General features: G+C 51.1%; 1 protein-coding gene across 1 annotated transcript in view; it reads left to right on the top strand.

The window, feature by feature from the left end:
- Nucleotides 1–12,078, top strand: part of NUCB2 (nucleobindin 2) — a 311,719-nt gene that overhangs the window by 226,286 nt on the left and 73,355 nt on the right. Inside the window, exon 5 of the mRNA XM_086954143.1 lies at nt 1,100–1,270. Coding sequence (XP_086810269.1) covers nt 1,100–1,270 — 171 coding nt within the window. The remainder of the gene's footprint in view (nt 1–1,099; nt 1,271–12,078) is intronic.

Consider the following 12,078-nt stretch of genomic DNA (forward strand, 5'->3'; position numbering starts at 1 on the left):
AACTCTAACTAATGTGCAGGCGGTGTTTGAGACGCTGTAAGTCTGAAGGAGTAGCCTTTCATACAGAGTTATGTATCATAGGCATAGTGGTGAATCTTGATGCTGTTGGCTTTGAATAAGTACCAAGCGGCTCCATGCAGATGTTGAAGATAACTGGGAACAGTAAGGAACCCTGGGGGACTTCGCAGCTTATTGGGATCTTTTGGAACCTGGAGGTGCTCCTGTGATCAAAGTGGTGTTGGTTGGGAAGGTAGGCAGGTAGAGAACCAGTGAAGGACATCATCGGAAAATACCATCAAGGCTCAAGGGTGTTTATGTAATATTAATATGTATGTTAATATAACAACTTTGAGAAGTATCTGTCATCCCTGTAACAATGTGTAGATCTTTCCATTCTTGTTCCTTTTAGGAGAGGGCCTAGGGGTGATACAATGAGTTTCTGCATGCCATAAATTAAACTTAAAGGAACCGATGTTCTACTATTTGTTGTGTATTTCAGTTTGCTACAGCTGACAAATATCTACATAAAAAGCTGCTGTGAGAGTGTGCCAAACAAGATTTATTTCACTGCAACCCACTTTCCAGCAGTTCATAGCTTTTAGATCCAGTCAAATTATGTGCCTGAATAATGAATTTGAAATACAAGTTGTGATTATCTACACTAAAGTATTCATTTAGGTGTATTATCATCATAATCTTTGTTTTAGAATGACTTGAAGCACCTTATATTGCTTGCTCAGTTGTAAACAATAAGGCTCACATAAATGAACCGACCACACAGCATTGTATTTTTGGTGACTAAAACATGTTCTGAAAATCTAATGTGAAAGAGTGGAAATATTCAAAATATTTTGTTGTTCCAATGCTATTCACTATTATTTTGTCTGTAAATTGGAAAAAGTAAACCATTTGTAAGCTATAGATGCTAAGTGATAAACTGCAAAAATAGTTTATTGAATAACTTTAAATGTCCCTTTAGTTGGGGACCTGTCTCCAAAACAGAGTTCATTATACAGTGAATAATTAGGGTGCATTTCTCAAAGCTTTTTGTCATCTATTTTCTATATTATTTGTTTACTTTTCTAACCAAATCTTACAGACACTGGACCAACAACAGCTGTTTACAGAGGAGGAGCTGAAGTCGTATGAAAGTCATATTGCCCAGCAAGAATATGAACTTTCAAAAAAGGCAGAAGAGCTTCAGAGACAGAGGGAGGATTTACAAAGACAACATGACCAGCTTCAAGCGGCGAAACAAGAGCTTCATCAGGTATTACTTCTACGCTGTGAAGTATTTCAATCCAATACACTGCAATTCCTATAATCATTGTACACTCTGCTTGTTTTCTAATGGAATGTCTGTCTTGTTGGAAAGTGCACCAGAAGGATTCTGTACTACATAACAAGCAGCAATGTGTTGCTGGCATAGTGCCTTCTGTTCCCACCTCTTCCACCCATACAGATTCTCATACCGTATTTTCCGGCGTATAAGACGACCCGGCGTATAAGACGACCCCCTACTTTCATGGACAAAATGTAGGTTTCATGATATATTCGCCGTATAAGACGACCCCCACTTCCTAACGTCCTACAGTCCCCTTTCTATCTCCATGGACTGAGGAGATCATGTGGTACTGACGCTCCTCTCCTTCCGATGAGCGTAAGAATTGCGGAAGGAGAGAGAGATCAGCACACGTGGAGGAGCGCCTCGTCTGCCTGGGGGATGTGCAGCTGCAGTCCAGGTAGGGTTCACGGCGCCATTTGTTTTCTTTTAAAGCTTGCGCAGTGTTTGAGTTGCCTCTGGCTGGCGAGGGGCTGATATCGTGTTGCACAGTGCGATCAATTTATTTTCAAGACCGCCTACGTTCTTTGTTCTGTGCTGGAGTTCCCGCGCCATTTGTTTTCTTTTAAAGCTTGCGCAGTGTTTGAGTTGCCTCTGGCTGGCGAGGGGCTGATATCGTGTTGCACAGTGCGATCAATTTATTTTCAAGACCGCCTACGTTCTTTGTTCTGTGCTGGAGTTCCCTAAGCGGCACCCATTTCAATTGAGACGCGGTCTGACACCTTCGGGTGAAGTCCGCGCTATGTGAAATAAACCGCCAATTTTTGTATCCGGCGTATAAGACGACCCCCGACTTCCCAGAAAATTTTAAGGGGTTAAAAGGTCGTCTTATACGCCGGAAAATACTAGTTCAAACCCTATTCATTTATCATTCCAAACACATTTCTTTTACAGTGTTAACTAGTTCTGCTCATCCACATTCTTTTTTTGTTTCTTTTCAGTACCTTTTCCTCCCTGTCTACTCGATAATATTTGCAGCCTGGATGACTTTCTTAGCACAAATTACTGGATCTCACTCATTACTGGTCCCCAGTTAAATCACCATAAATTCAGTGGAGCCTTAGATTGAGTTGTTTTATTATTTTTGTAGCACTACAACCACAATCTCATTCAAGACCTGTGGTGATATTGGTAACAGCACACTTAATCCAGCCATAGAAGTTCTTCACACTCCTGTCTCTAAAGCACTCAACGCCACACAGAAATAAAAACTGTCCAATGACTTGGGCCCTCTACTTAAAAAAAAAGAAGTAACTTCTTCAGTTTCTGCTGCGATTTCTGTAGTCCAAATCAACACTCTTTCCATAGTGAACTATTCTACTCCATTGTAGAGGAAAGCACATAATGTGTACACTATGGTAACAAATGTTTGTGCAGCTACTGTTTTCAGTAACATCATTTTTTTTATCTGCTTTTGTTTACATTTGATCAATTCACTATACATGACTAAAGAAGGATTACATGCCAAATACAGAAATATGACCCCATAATTTGTCAACATTGAAAGTTGCATCTTCCGAGGTCACTTCCAGAGAAGGTGAAGAGCATAGTCTTGAGCCTATTCCTGGAAATATAATCTTAGATAAAGTTTTGCAACTTAAACGGCCTCAAACAGAGAACTTCAAATCTGATAGAAGGGGGCAGGGTCAACATGGTGGACGCAACTTGTTGAGCTCTGTCTGCCATTGTCCTGTGACCGTGCTTGGGCGCTGGCGTGGACATTTTAGATGGCAGAGCTAGAATACAGCCTCCTGGTCCCTGTGGTTTGGCACCGGAGTGGGATTCAGAGGCTGAAGAGCGGAACGTTAACATAATTAGTGTATGGGTTGGCCGACCGTGATGAGCATCATGGGGCCACAGACACTCGTTCCTTGTTGGCGAGAGGGCCACAAGTGCTGGTGACTGCAAGGGCGGGAAGAGCTTTGTGGCCCTCAGCCCGTTGGCTGATTGCTTGGGGAACTCCACTACCTCCATCTGCTGATCCGGTTGTGTAGGGAGTTTTGCGGAGCCCCCCATCCGAGGACCCCTTCCAACTTTGTTCCTGGGATCTGAATCTTTCTTCCACCTGGCTATTCGGTGTTACTGGTGCCTTTGCCCACTTCTATGACCCGTGCCCTTGCTTGGACTCGATGGGGTGGCTCAACCTGGTGAAGGGAGTAGCACTCTGATGTGCTGAATCGCTCTCCCCGCACCCCCTGTGACGCATCCAACTGGGTCACTTTGGGGTCCCGGGATTAGGGCCGGCTGCTCGTACTGCCCGGGCCTGCATCTGGAGCAAGCGGGTCGGTCCTGGGCAATTCATCCGGACTGACAGGCCATAGGCGGGCCATAGCTTTCACTTGATGGAGCTAACAGAGGATGCCCATGTGTTGCTCCCCCCTATCTGGCTGCAGTTACCACAGAGCATCATGTGCCTTGATAGAGCCCCAAAATCGCAGGTGAAAATGAAGAAATTATCTGTCCCACCTCGGAGGAGCAAAGGGAGGACGCAACAGCTGGAAAACAACAAGGCCTTATCATCCAGGCCATTCAAGAATCCAAGGCGGAGTTGGATGTGAAATTTGTAGAGGTGAGGTACGACCTCTCCCTTCTCAGACAGGACTTGAGACAAATGATTGAAAGGGTTTCTAAGGCAGAGGGGAGGATCTCCTGCTTGGAGGCCACCTTGAAGCATCTCTCCTCTGAGGTGACCCTCCTGACTTGCGATGTAAAGACCCATCAAGATCGTACAGAAAATGTCGGAAATTGGACCCGGCGCAATAACCTTCACTTTAAAGGTTTTCCAGAAGATTCAGAGGATCATGATCCATGCGAGTTTCTGCAGCTTTGGCTACACGTTTGGATGGAGCCTGCGCATTTCGCCTTCTGCTTCGTTATTGAGTGGGCACAATGCTCCTTGGCCCACAAACCTTCTCTTGGCGCCCCTCTTAGGCACATGATTCCCTTTTTTTTAATTTTAACGATAAAGACCATATTGCAATGCTTGAGGAGCCTTCCAAGCCAAAAACTTGATGTTTCAATTAGGCCATATTCTGATTTTTTGTGATTATATGCAGGAGTGCAGAACCAATGCAAATCCTACTACCAAGTCATGGCGAAACTCTGCTCCATGCACTTCTGCTACATGTTGCTCTACCCTGCTAAGCTACAAGTGATTCAACATTCCAGGATTATGTTTTTCGATTCCCCGTCAGAGTCCTGGCAGTGGCCGACGGAGCAACGTCCTCTCTTAATTCTCCTTCCCGTGGGGGTCTGCCAATCCCCACTGCTCTGGTGCTGGGATCTCAGGAAGATCGAGGAGTGGTGGAAGTCAGAAGAGGTTCAGACGCATGTGGCTAGAGCAACAGTGGCGGACACCGCTTCTGAGTCAGATGAAACTGCGTGGCTGGCAGAGGGTCTGAATGCCCCATTGAGGCCCACAAGGATTTGTACTTGACTGTAACGGAGCCCACAGTGTGACTTTCTTTTCTGCTGTAGTGAAATGTTTAGCATGCCAGCACCAGGATATCTTTTGACCAGGTTTTGTGTTGAATGCGGTTGGAGGTCGTGGGGTGGGTAGGTCCTCTCTTGTGCCTAACACCTCCATCCCTCTAAGTTCATAGTTGACTCCAAGTTTAATTTGGGATGGGTGACAGATACTTATTCGGGGGGAGGTATAGGGAGAGGGAAGTTGGGGGGTGAGTTTGAGCTCTTTCCTTATTGTCTTGGGCCTTACTTAACCAAGTTGTGCCTTCAGTTTAGCCGCTCACCTGGCTTCATGCCTTATCAGCCCGTCCTTAAGAGCCATCACTTCTCTCCACGTTTGGTTATGACCCGCGTTCATGATCTCTTGAGCACACTGGCGTCTGTCTATGCTTTATTTCCACCGCACCCCCACTGCCTCTCTTCAGGACACTCCTGACGTGGAGCATCAATGGTCTCCTGGACCGCAGGGGGCAGTCTTCCAGTTCATACAGCGACATGCCATGGGGGTCTTCCTCCTCCAAGAGACGCACTACAGGGGCAGCACTGCTATTCCTGGTCTGTAAAGGGTGTGACTGGGTTTTTTATGCGGGACACACTGGGGAATAACCGGTGTGGCCATTCTTCTTCTTCACAAGTCCTTCCCTTTGCTGTCACAATGGTGACCAGAGACCCACAGGGGCGATTTATCGCTCTGGAGAGTTCTGTGGATGGTTCTTCCTACAACCTAGTGAATGTACACATCCCCCCAGCATTGCATCAGTCCTCACTCAAGGCTGTCAGTGAGATACTTATTGCTCTCCTCCAATGGAAGACCTTCATGGGAGGGGACTTCAATGACATTATGGAGACCAGGGATTGGTTTGGGTCATGGGTAGCACTCAGCAGTGCGGCCATGGCTTGCCGGAATGGGCTCTAGCCTGGGCCTCCACAGCTCCCGGTGAGCTTGGCACCCTGGTGCTCTGGAGTACACTTATACATCGCCTGCACACGGGTCCCTCTCTCGTATCGATTACTAGTTTCTTCCAGCTTACGATCTCAATTGTAGCTCAGGGGCAGAGATTTCACTGTGGGGTATCCGATCACGCTCCAGTCCTGATCCGATTTGACACCCTCTCTACTTTGGGGGTCTGACCGACCCAGTGCCTTAATGCCTGGTTTCTTCAGGATGAAAAATGTTATGAATATCTGACCTCAGAATTGACCTACTTCCTTGATTCCGATGTGGGCTTCATGAAGTCGGCGGCCACCCTGTGTAAAACCCTTTAGGCACATATGTGGCTTGTTCCTTTTTAAAAGGCGCACATCGGAACAGACTTAGCATAGTCACTGAACTGGAATCATCGATCTTGAGCCGAGAGCGAGAAGATCCTAGCTCCCGCTCTGAATCCTAGTGGTGCCAATTAGAACTGGACAGAATATCCAATTATGCATGGAGGAAGCCTGGAAATGCTGGATGGCGTCAACACGCCGGGGGTACGAGTAGGGCGACAAATTAAGCAAATTGCTGCACCGGGTGGACTACTCACCAGGAAGCCGCCTGTGTTGTCCCCCACATAGAGACCGAATTGGAAGAGTGGATTGAGGTCTCCACTAAGATCACAGTGGCCGTTGCTCATTTCTATGAAGCTTTATAAGCCCCCTCCTTCCTCGTCCAGCTGTAGAGCTGGAGTCCCCATTGGTTACAGAGCTACCCTTGGCTCACCTGTACCCCTCACAGTCCAGCGTTAGAACATGACATTTTAGAGGTAGAGATAGGAGCGGCCATTTGGGACTCTAATCCAGGTAGAATCCCGGGACCCGATGTGTACCTGTTTTGAGTTTTACCAGTCTGATTTCTCCCCAGCTTCCTTTTTTTTTTACGGAGGCGATCAACAGACTGTGTGCCAACACAGCACCCTTGAGAACCTGGTGGTCCAATACTCTATATCCCATGGCGCATTGCCTTCTGCAGCCCCGGACAGGGAATCCAACAGGCTGGATAGCTGGGGTAAGAAAATATTTCTTCCACCAGCCTTGTGGTCTGCGAACACCGCATTCTTATTAGGATGTTATTCCCACTCCTTGTGGGGAAACTGTTGCACAAGTGCTACCACAGGTCACAGAGGAGGCCTGGCCCATCCTCTCAGATGGGAGAGATGCAGCAAAATTCACCTTTTGTTGTGGACTTGACACCACCGACTCACTGGGCAGAGCCATATCATCGGTGGCCGTTTGACTCCTCGCCTGGTTGAGAACTTCTGGCTTTTCTGGGGATGTCCATGCTTCCCTCATGGACATGCCCTTTTATGGCACTCGTCTCTTTGGAGACAAAGCAGACATGGCCCTAGAGCACTTTAAGGACTCACAGGCTATAGAGAAGTCCTTGGGCTTTCCAGACGCCACACATCCCCCTTCTGGTTTTTGCCTTTTTCGTGGCTACAGAAGGGGCTTTCAGCTGCACCAGCCATACCCTAGCCACGAGGCAGTGCAAGTTCAGCAACCTCTGTGTGGTAGTGGACGCGGTTCATTCCGCCCCGGTCATTCAGGCAGTCAGTCCACCATCACCCCCCCCTGCACCCTCAGCCTCCAAACCCTTCTAGAAACCTGCCCTTCAGGATCATGAGCAACCAGTTGATGGCAGGATCCGCCTTCACCTCCACCAGTGGCAAAACATCACTTCGGACAGGTGGGTTCTTCAGATGGTCCAAAAGGGCAACTCCCTCCCCTTAACCTCTTCGCCGCTAATGACAAGGGTAACTCGTCATGGACTTTCCATTGATTTCAATGGAAATTACATAAAAGAAGGAAAATAGCCTTAGCAGTAAAGGGGTTAAAGACTACCCTCCATCCATGCCTTCAACTTACGACTGGCTGACCGTGGATCACCTGACTTCGCTTCAGGAGGAAGTCATAACTCTCTTGGCCAAGGGAGCTATAGAGAGGGTTCCGGCTGCAGAAGTAGGCTGAGGTTGTTATTCCTGCTATTTTCTGGTCCCGGAGAGAGAAAGGGGCCTGGGCCCTATCCTAGGTCTACAAACCCTCCACTAGTTCTTAAAAAAGGAAACGTTCAAGATGCTTAATCTAGCTCAGATCTTCTCTGCCCTGTACCCAGGATACTGGATACTAGTATTGGACTCGCAGGACGCCTATTTTCAGATTCCCGTCCTGCCTGCTCATCGGCGCTACCTGCAACTTACTGTAGGCCACACGCACTTTCAGCTTACCTTGCTCCCCTTCGTCCTTACCAGCACCCCTCAGATGTTCACGGAAGTGATGGCGGTGGTCACAGCTCACCTGCTCAGATGAGGGGGTCCGTCTTCCCCTATCTTGATGACTGGCTGTTGAAGGCGAGCTATCCCCAGGCTGTCGTTTCCCACATCCAAACTACAGGAAACCTCCTGCATTCACTGGGGTTCCCTATCAACATGCCGAAGTCACTACTGACTCCCTGTCAGACGTTCCAGTTCATCAGAGCTGTTCTGGACACACTGCAGTTTCGGGCCTATCCTCCCCAGTGGCGAGTTCAGGATATTCAGGCTACAATAGCGACGTTTCAGCCTCAATCCTGGATTTTGGTGAGAATGAATCTGAGGCTGCTGGGCCTCATGTCCTCCTGCATTCTGCTTGTGACACATGCCAGATGTCATATGTGGTCTTCAGTGAGACCTTAAGTTTCAGTGAGCGCAACATCAGGGGAATCTCTGCAACATGTTCCATATCTGAAAGAGACACGTTAGTGATAGATTCCTTACCTTAGAATATCCCCAGGCATCAGGCTGGATCCGGAAACTTTTGCATAGCAATACCCCTGCGCGCCGGTAGGCGTCGTCTGCGGCTCAGCGTCCGTCGGCGTCGTGAGCGCCGGGATGACGTCGTCTGAGTACTTAGACGGCGCCCATGCGCGCTGACGTCAGTTCTTCTTTTTTCCGCGCCAGCTAGCGCAGATCCGGAAGAAGCTCTACCCTCTTGGGCCGCTACACCCACACTCTGTGGGACACGGTTGCGGAGGTGCTGCCAAAATGCCCGGAGGAGGTCCAGGCTAAACTCAGCCAAGCCCTTGCGGACGGCCGAGATGCAGCACGCTTTTCTATCCGGTGTGGGCTGGATACAACGGACTCACTGGGCAGGGCGATGGCAACGACGGTGGCGGTTCGACGCCACGCCTGGTTGAGGTCCGCCAACTTCTCGGCCGATGTCCAGGCCACCCTCCTGGACATGCTGTTTGATGGCCGTCGCCTCTTCGGCGACAAGGCAGACCATGCGCTGGAACGTTTCAAGGACTCCAGGGCTACGGACAAGTCCTTGGGCCTTACGGCCCCACGCCAGCAATCGGGTGCCTTTAGCTCCTTTCGTGGCCACGGAAGGGGCGCCCCACCACGGACCGCCAGCCACACGCCGCAAAATGTCCAGCAGCGCGGTGGCGGACGTGGGAACCGCTGTGGCGGTCGAGGCCCGCGGCGAGGCCAGTCCACACCTCCCTCAGCAGCACCTGCCTCAAAACCTTCCTAGTCCGAGTTTTCAGGCCCATGTGACGCCTGTGGGGGGCAGGGTTCGCCATCACCTCTCCCACTGGCATACAGTCACTTCGGACAGGTGGGTGCTGCAGATTGTCCGAAGGGGCTACTCCCTCCCCTTCGAGGCATCCCCTCCATCCATGCCACCACAATGCCACTGTGTGTCGGGGGATCACTTGCAACTTCTGCAAGAGGAGGTCTCGGCCCTCTTGGCCAAGAGGGCAATCGAGCGCGTTCCTGGGCCAGAAGTAGGGTGTGGTTGTTACTCCCACTACTTTCTGGTGCCCAAGAAGGGCAAAGGGGGCCTACGCCCTATCTTGGACTTGCGGAACGTCAACGGCTTCCTCCGGACGGAGAAGTTCAAGATGCTCACTTTGGCTCAGGTCCTGACTGCCCTGGACCCGGGAGACTGGATGGTAGCGTTGGACCTGCAGGACGCCTATTTCCACATCCCCGTCCTGCCGGCCCACCGGCGTTACCTGCGGTTCACGGTAGGCCAAGAGCACTTTCAGTTTACCGTGCTCCCCTTCGGCCTTACCAGCGCCCCACGGGTGTTCACGAAGGTGATGGCGGTGGTCGCAGCTCATCTGCGCAGGCAGGGGGTATCAGTCTTCCCCTACCTCGACTACTGGTTGTTGAAGGCGGGCTCGCCCCAGACAGTCGTCAGCCACCTCCAGACTACGGCCGACCTCCTGCACCTGCTGGGGTTCTCCATCAATGTGCCGAAGTCACACCTGTGTCCCTCTCAAAAGCTCCTCTTCATCGGAGCGGTTCTCGACTCGGCGCAGTTTCGGGTTTATCCACCCGAGCAGCGGGTTCGGGATATTCAGGCTCTGGTTCCCATCTTCCAGCCGTTATCCCGAGTCTCGGTCAGGTTGACGCTGCGGCTTCTGGGACTGATGGCCTCCTGCATCCTTCTGGTGCGTCACGCCAGGTGGCGGATGCGGGCTCTGCAGTGGGACCTGAAGTTTCAGTGGGCCCAGCATCAGGGCAACCTGTCCGATCATGTCCTGATCTCGGAGGGCACTGCGAGACAACTGCAGTGGTGGCTCACGGACCGCGACTGGGTCAGTGGCAGATCACTCTCCCTACCCCACCCGGAGCACGTAGTTGTGACGGACGCGTCCCTCCAGGGCTGGGGGGGCCACATGGGAGAGGCGGAGATCAGAGGCCTCTGGTCTCCGGCGGAGTCCCGGCTCCATATCAACTTGCTGGAGCTTCGGGCGATTCGTCTAGCACTGAAAGCATTCCTCCCCTCTGTCCGGGGACGTGTAGTGCAAGTGTTCACCGACAACACCACCGCCATGTGGTACTGCAACAAACAGGGCGGGGTGGGGTCGTGGACCCTTTGCCAGGAGGCTCGCGCCTATGGCAATGGCTGGAACATCAGGGCGTGACCCTGGTGGTTCAAAACCTGGCAGGCTCTCTGAATGCCAGGGCGGACGAACTCAGCCGTCGGTGCATGATGGATCACGAATGGCTTCTGAACTCGGACGTGGCGCAAGGTCTCTTTCAGCAGTGGGGAGAGCCTTGGTTAGATCTATTCGCCACAGAAGAGAACGCGCAATGTCATCAGTTCTGCGCGTTGGAATTTCCAAGGCGGCACTCGCTCGGAGACGCTTTTCGTCGCGAGTGGAGCTGCGGTCTGTTGTACGCCTTTCCGCCTATACCACTTCTGCCCAGAGTGCTGAAGAAGATCAGGCGCGACCGGGCCCAGGTTATCCTTGTGGCTCCGGACTGGGCACGAAGATTCTGGTATCCCGAGCTACTCAGCATGTCAGTCGATCCCCCGATTCGTCTGCCTCTTCGGGAGGACCTTCTGTCGCAGCAGCAGGGGACGGTCCTGCACCCGAACCTGTCCAGTCTCCACCTACAAGCTTGGACATTGAGCGGCGGCAGTTGAGGCCATTTGACTTGCCTCCTGAAGTCTGTGATATCATTCTGGCAGCCAGGCGTCCCTCCACAAAGTCGGTATACGCCTGCCGGTGGAACAGATTTGTGGCATGGTGCACAGCAAAGGCTGTGGATCCTCTCTCTGCACCCCTTTCGGAAGTGCTGCTCTTTCTTCTTTCCCTTGCCCAGCAGGGCTCTGCTCTGGGCACTCTTAAAGGGTACCTTTCTGCTCTATCAGCCTTCTTGAGGCTACCAGATCAGCCTTCTTAATTCAAGTCCCCTATTGTAAGTAGATTTCTGAAGGGCATCACGCACATGTTCCCTCCTGTTCCCTTCGTGATGCCCCAGTGGGACTTGAATCTTGTTCTCACTTATCTGATGTGTGCTCCCTTTGAGCCACTTCATAACTGTCCTCTTCGTCTCCTTACTCTGAAGACTGCCTTTCTGGTTGCCATCACCTCTGCCAGGAGGATGAGTGAGCTCCAGGCTCTTTCTTCTTCTCCACCTTTTCTGTCTGTTCATCCTGACAAGGTGGTGTTACGTACACGACCTTCCTTTCTGCCCAAGGTTGTCACGGCCTTCCACATCGGGCAGTCCATTACCTTGCCCACTTTCTTTCCGCCTCCGCAACCCTCGAAAGAGGAAGAGAGGCTCCACCGTCTGGATCCAAAACGTGCTCTCTCCTACTACCTAGATCGCACACGCCAATTCCGGGTGGATGACCAACTCTTCGTTGGTTACGTGGGGGCCGAAGAAGGGTAAGGCTGTGCACAAGAGGACCATCTCTAGGTGGATCATCTTGTGTATCCAAGCATGTTACTCCATGGCGAGGAAGGAGCCCCCGGCTGGATTGCGGGCTCACTCCACTCGGGCCACGGCGACAAC

This window comes from Lissotriton vulgaris, chromosome 2_1 (genome assembly GCF_964263255.1).
Source record: "Lissotriton vulgaris chromosome 2_1, aLisVul1.2, whole genome shotgun sequence".
NCBI classification, from domain to species: domain Eukaryota; kingdom Metazoa; phylum Chordata; class Amphibia; order Caudata; family Salamandridae; genus Lissotriton; species Lissotriton vulgaris.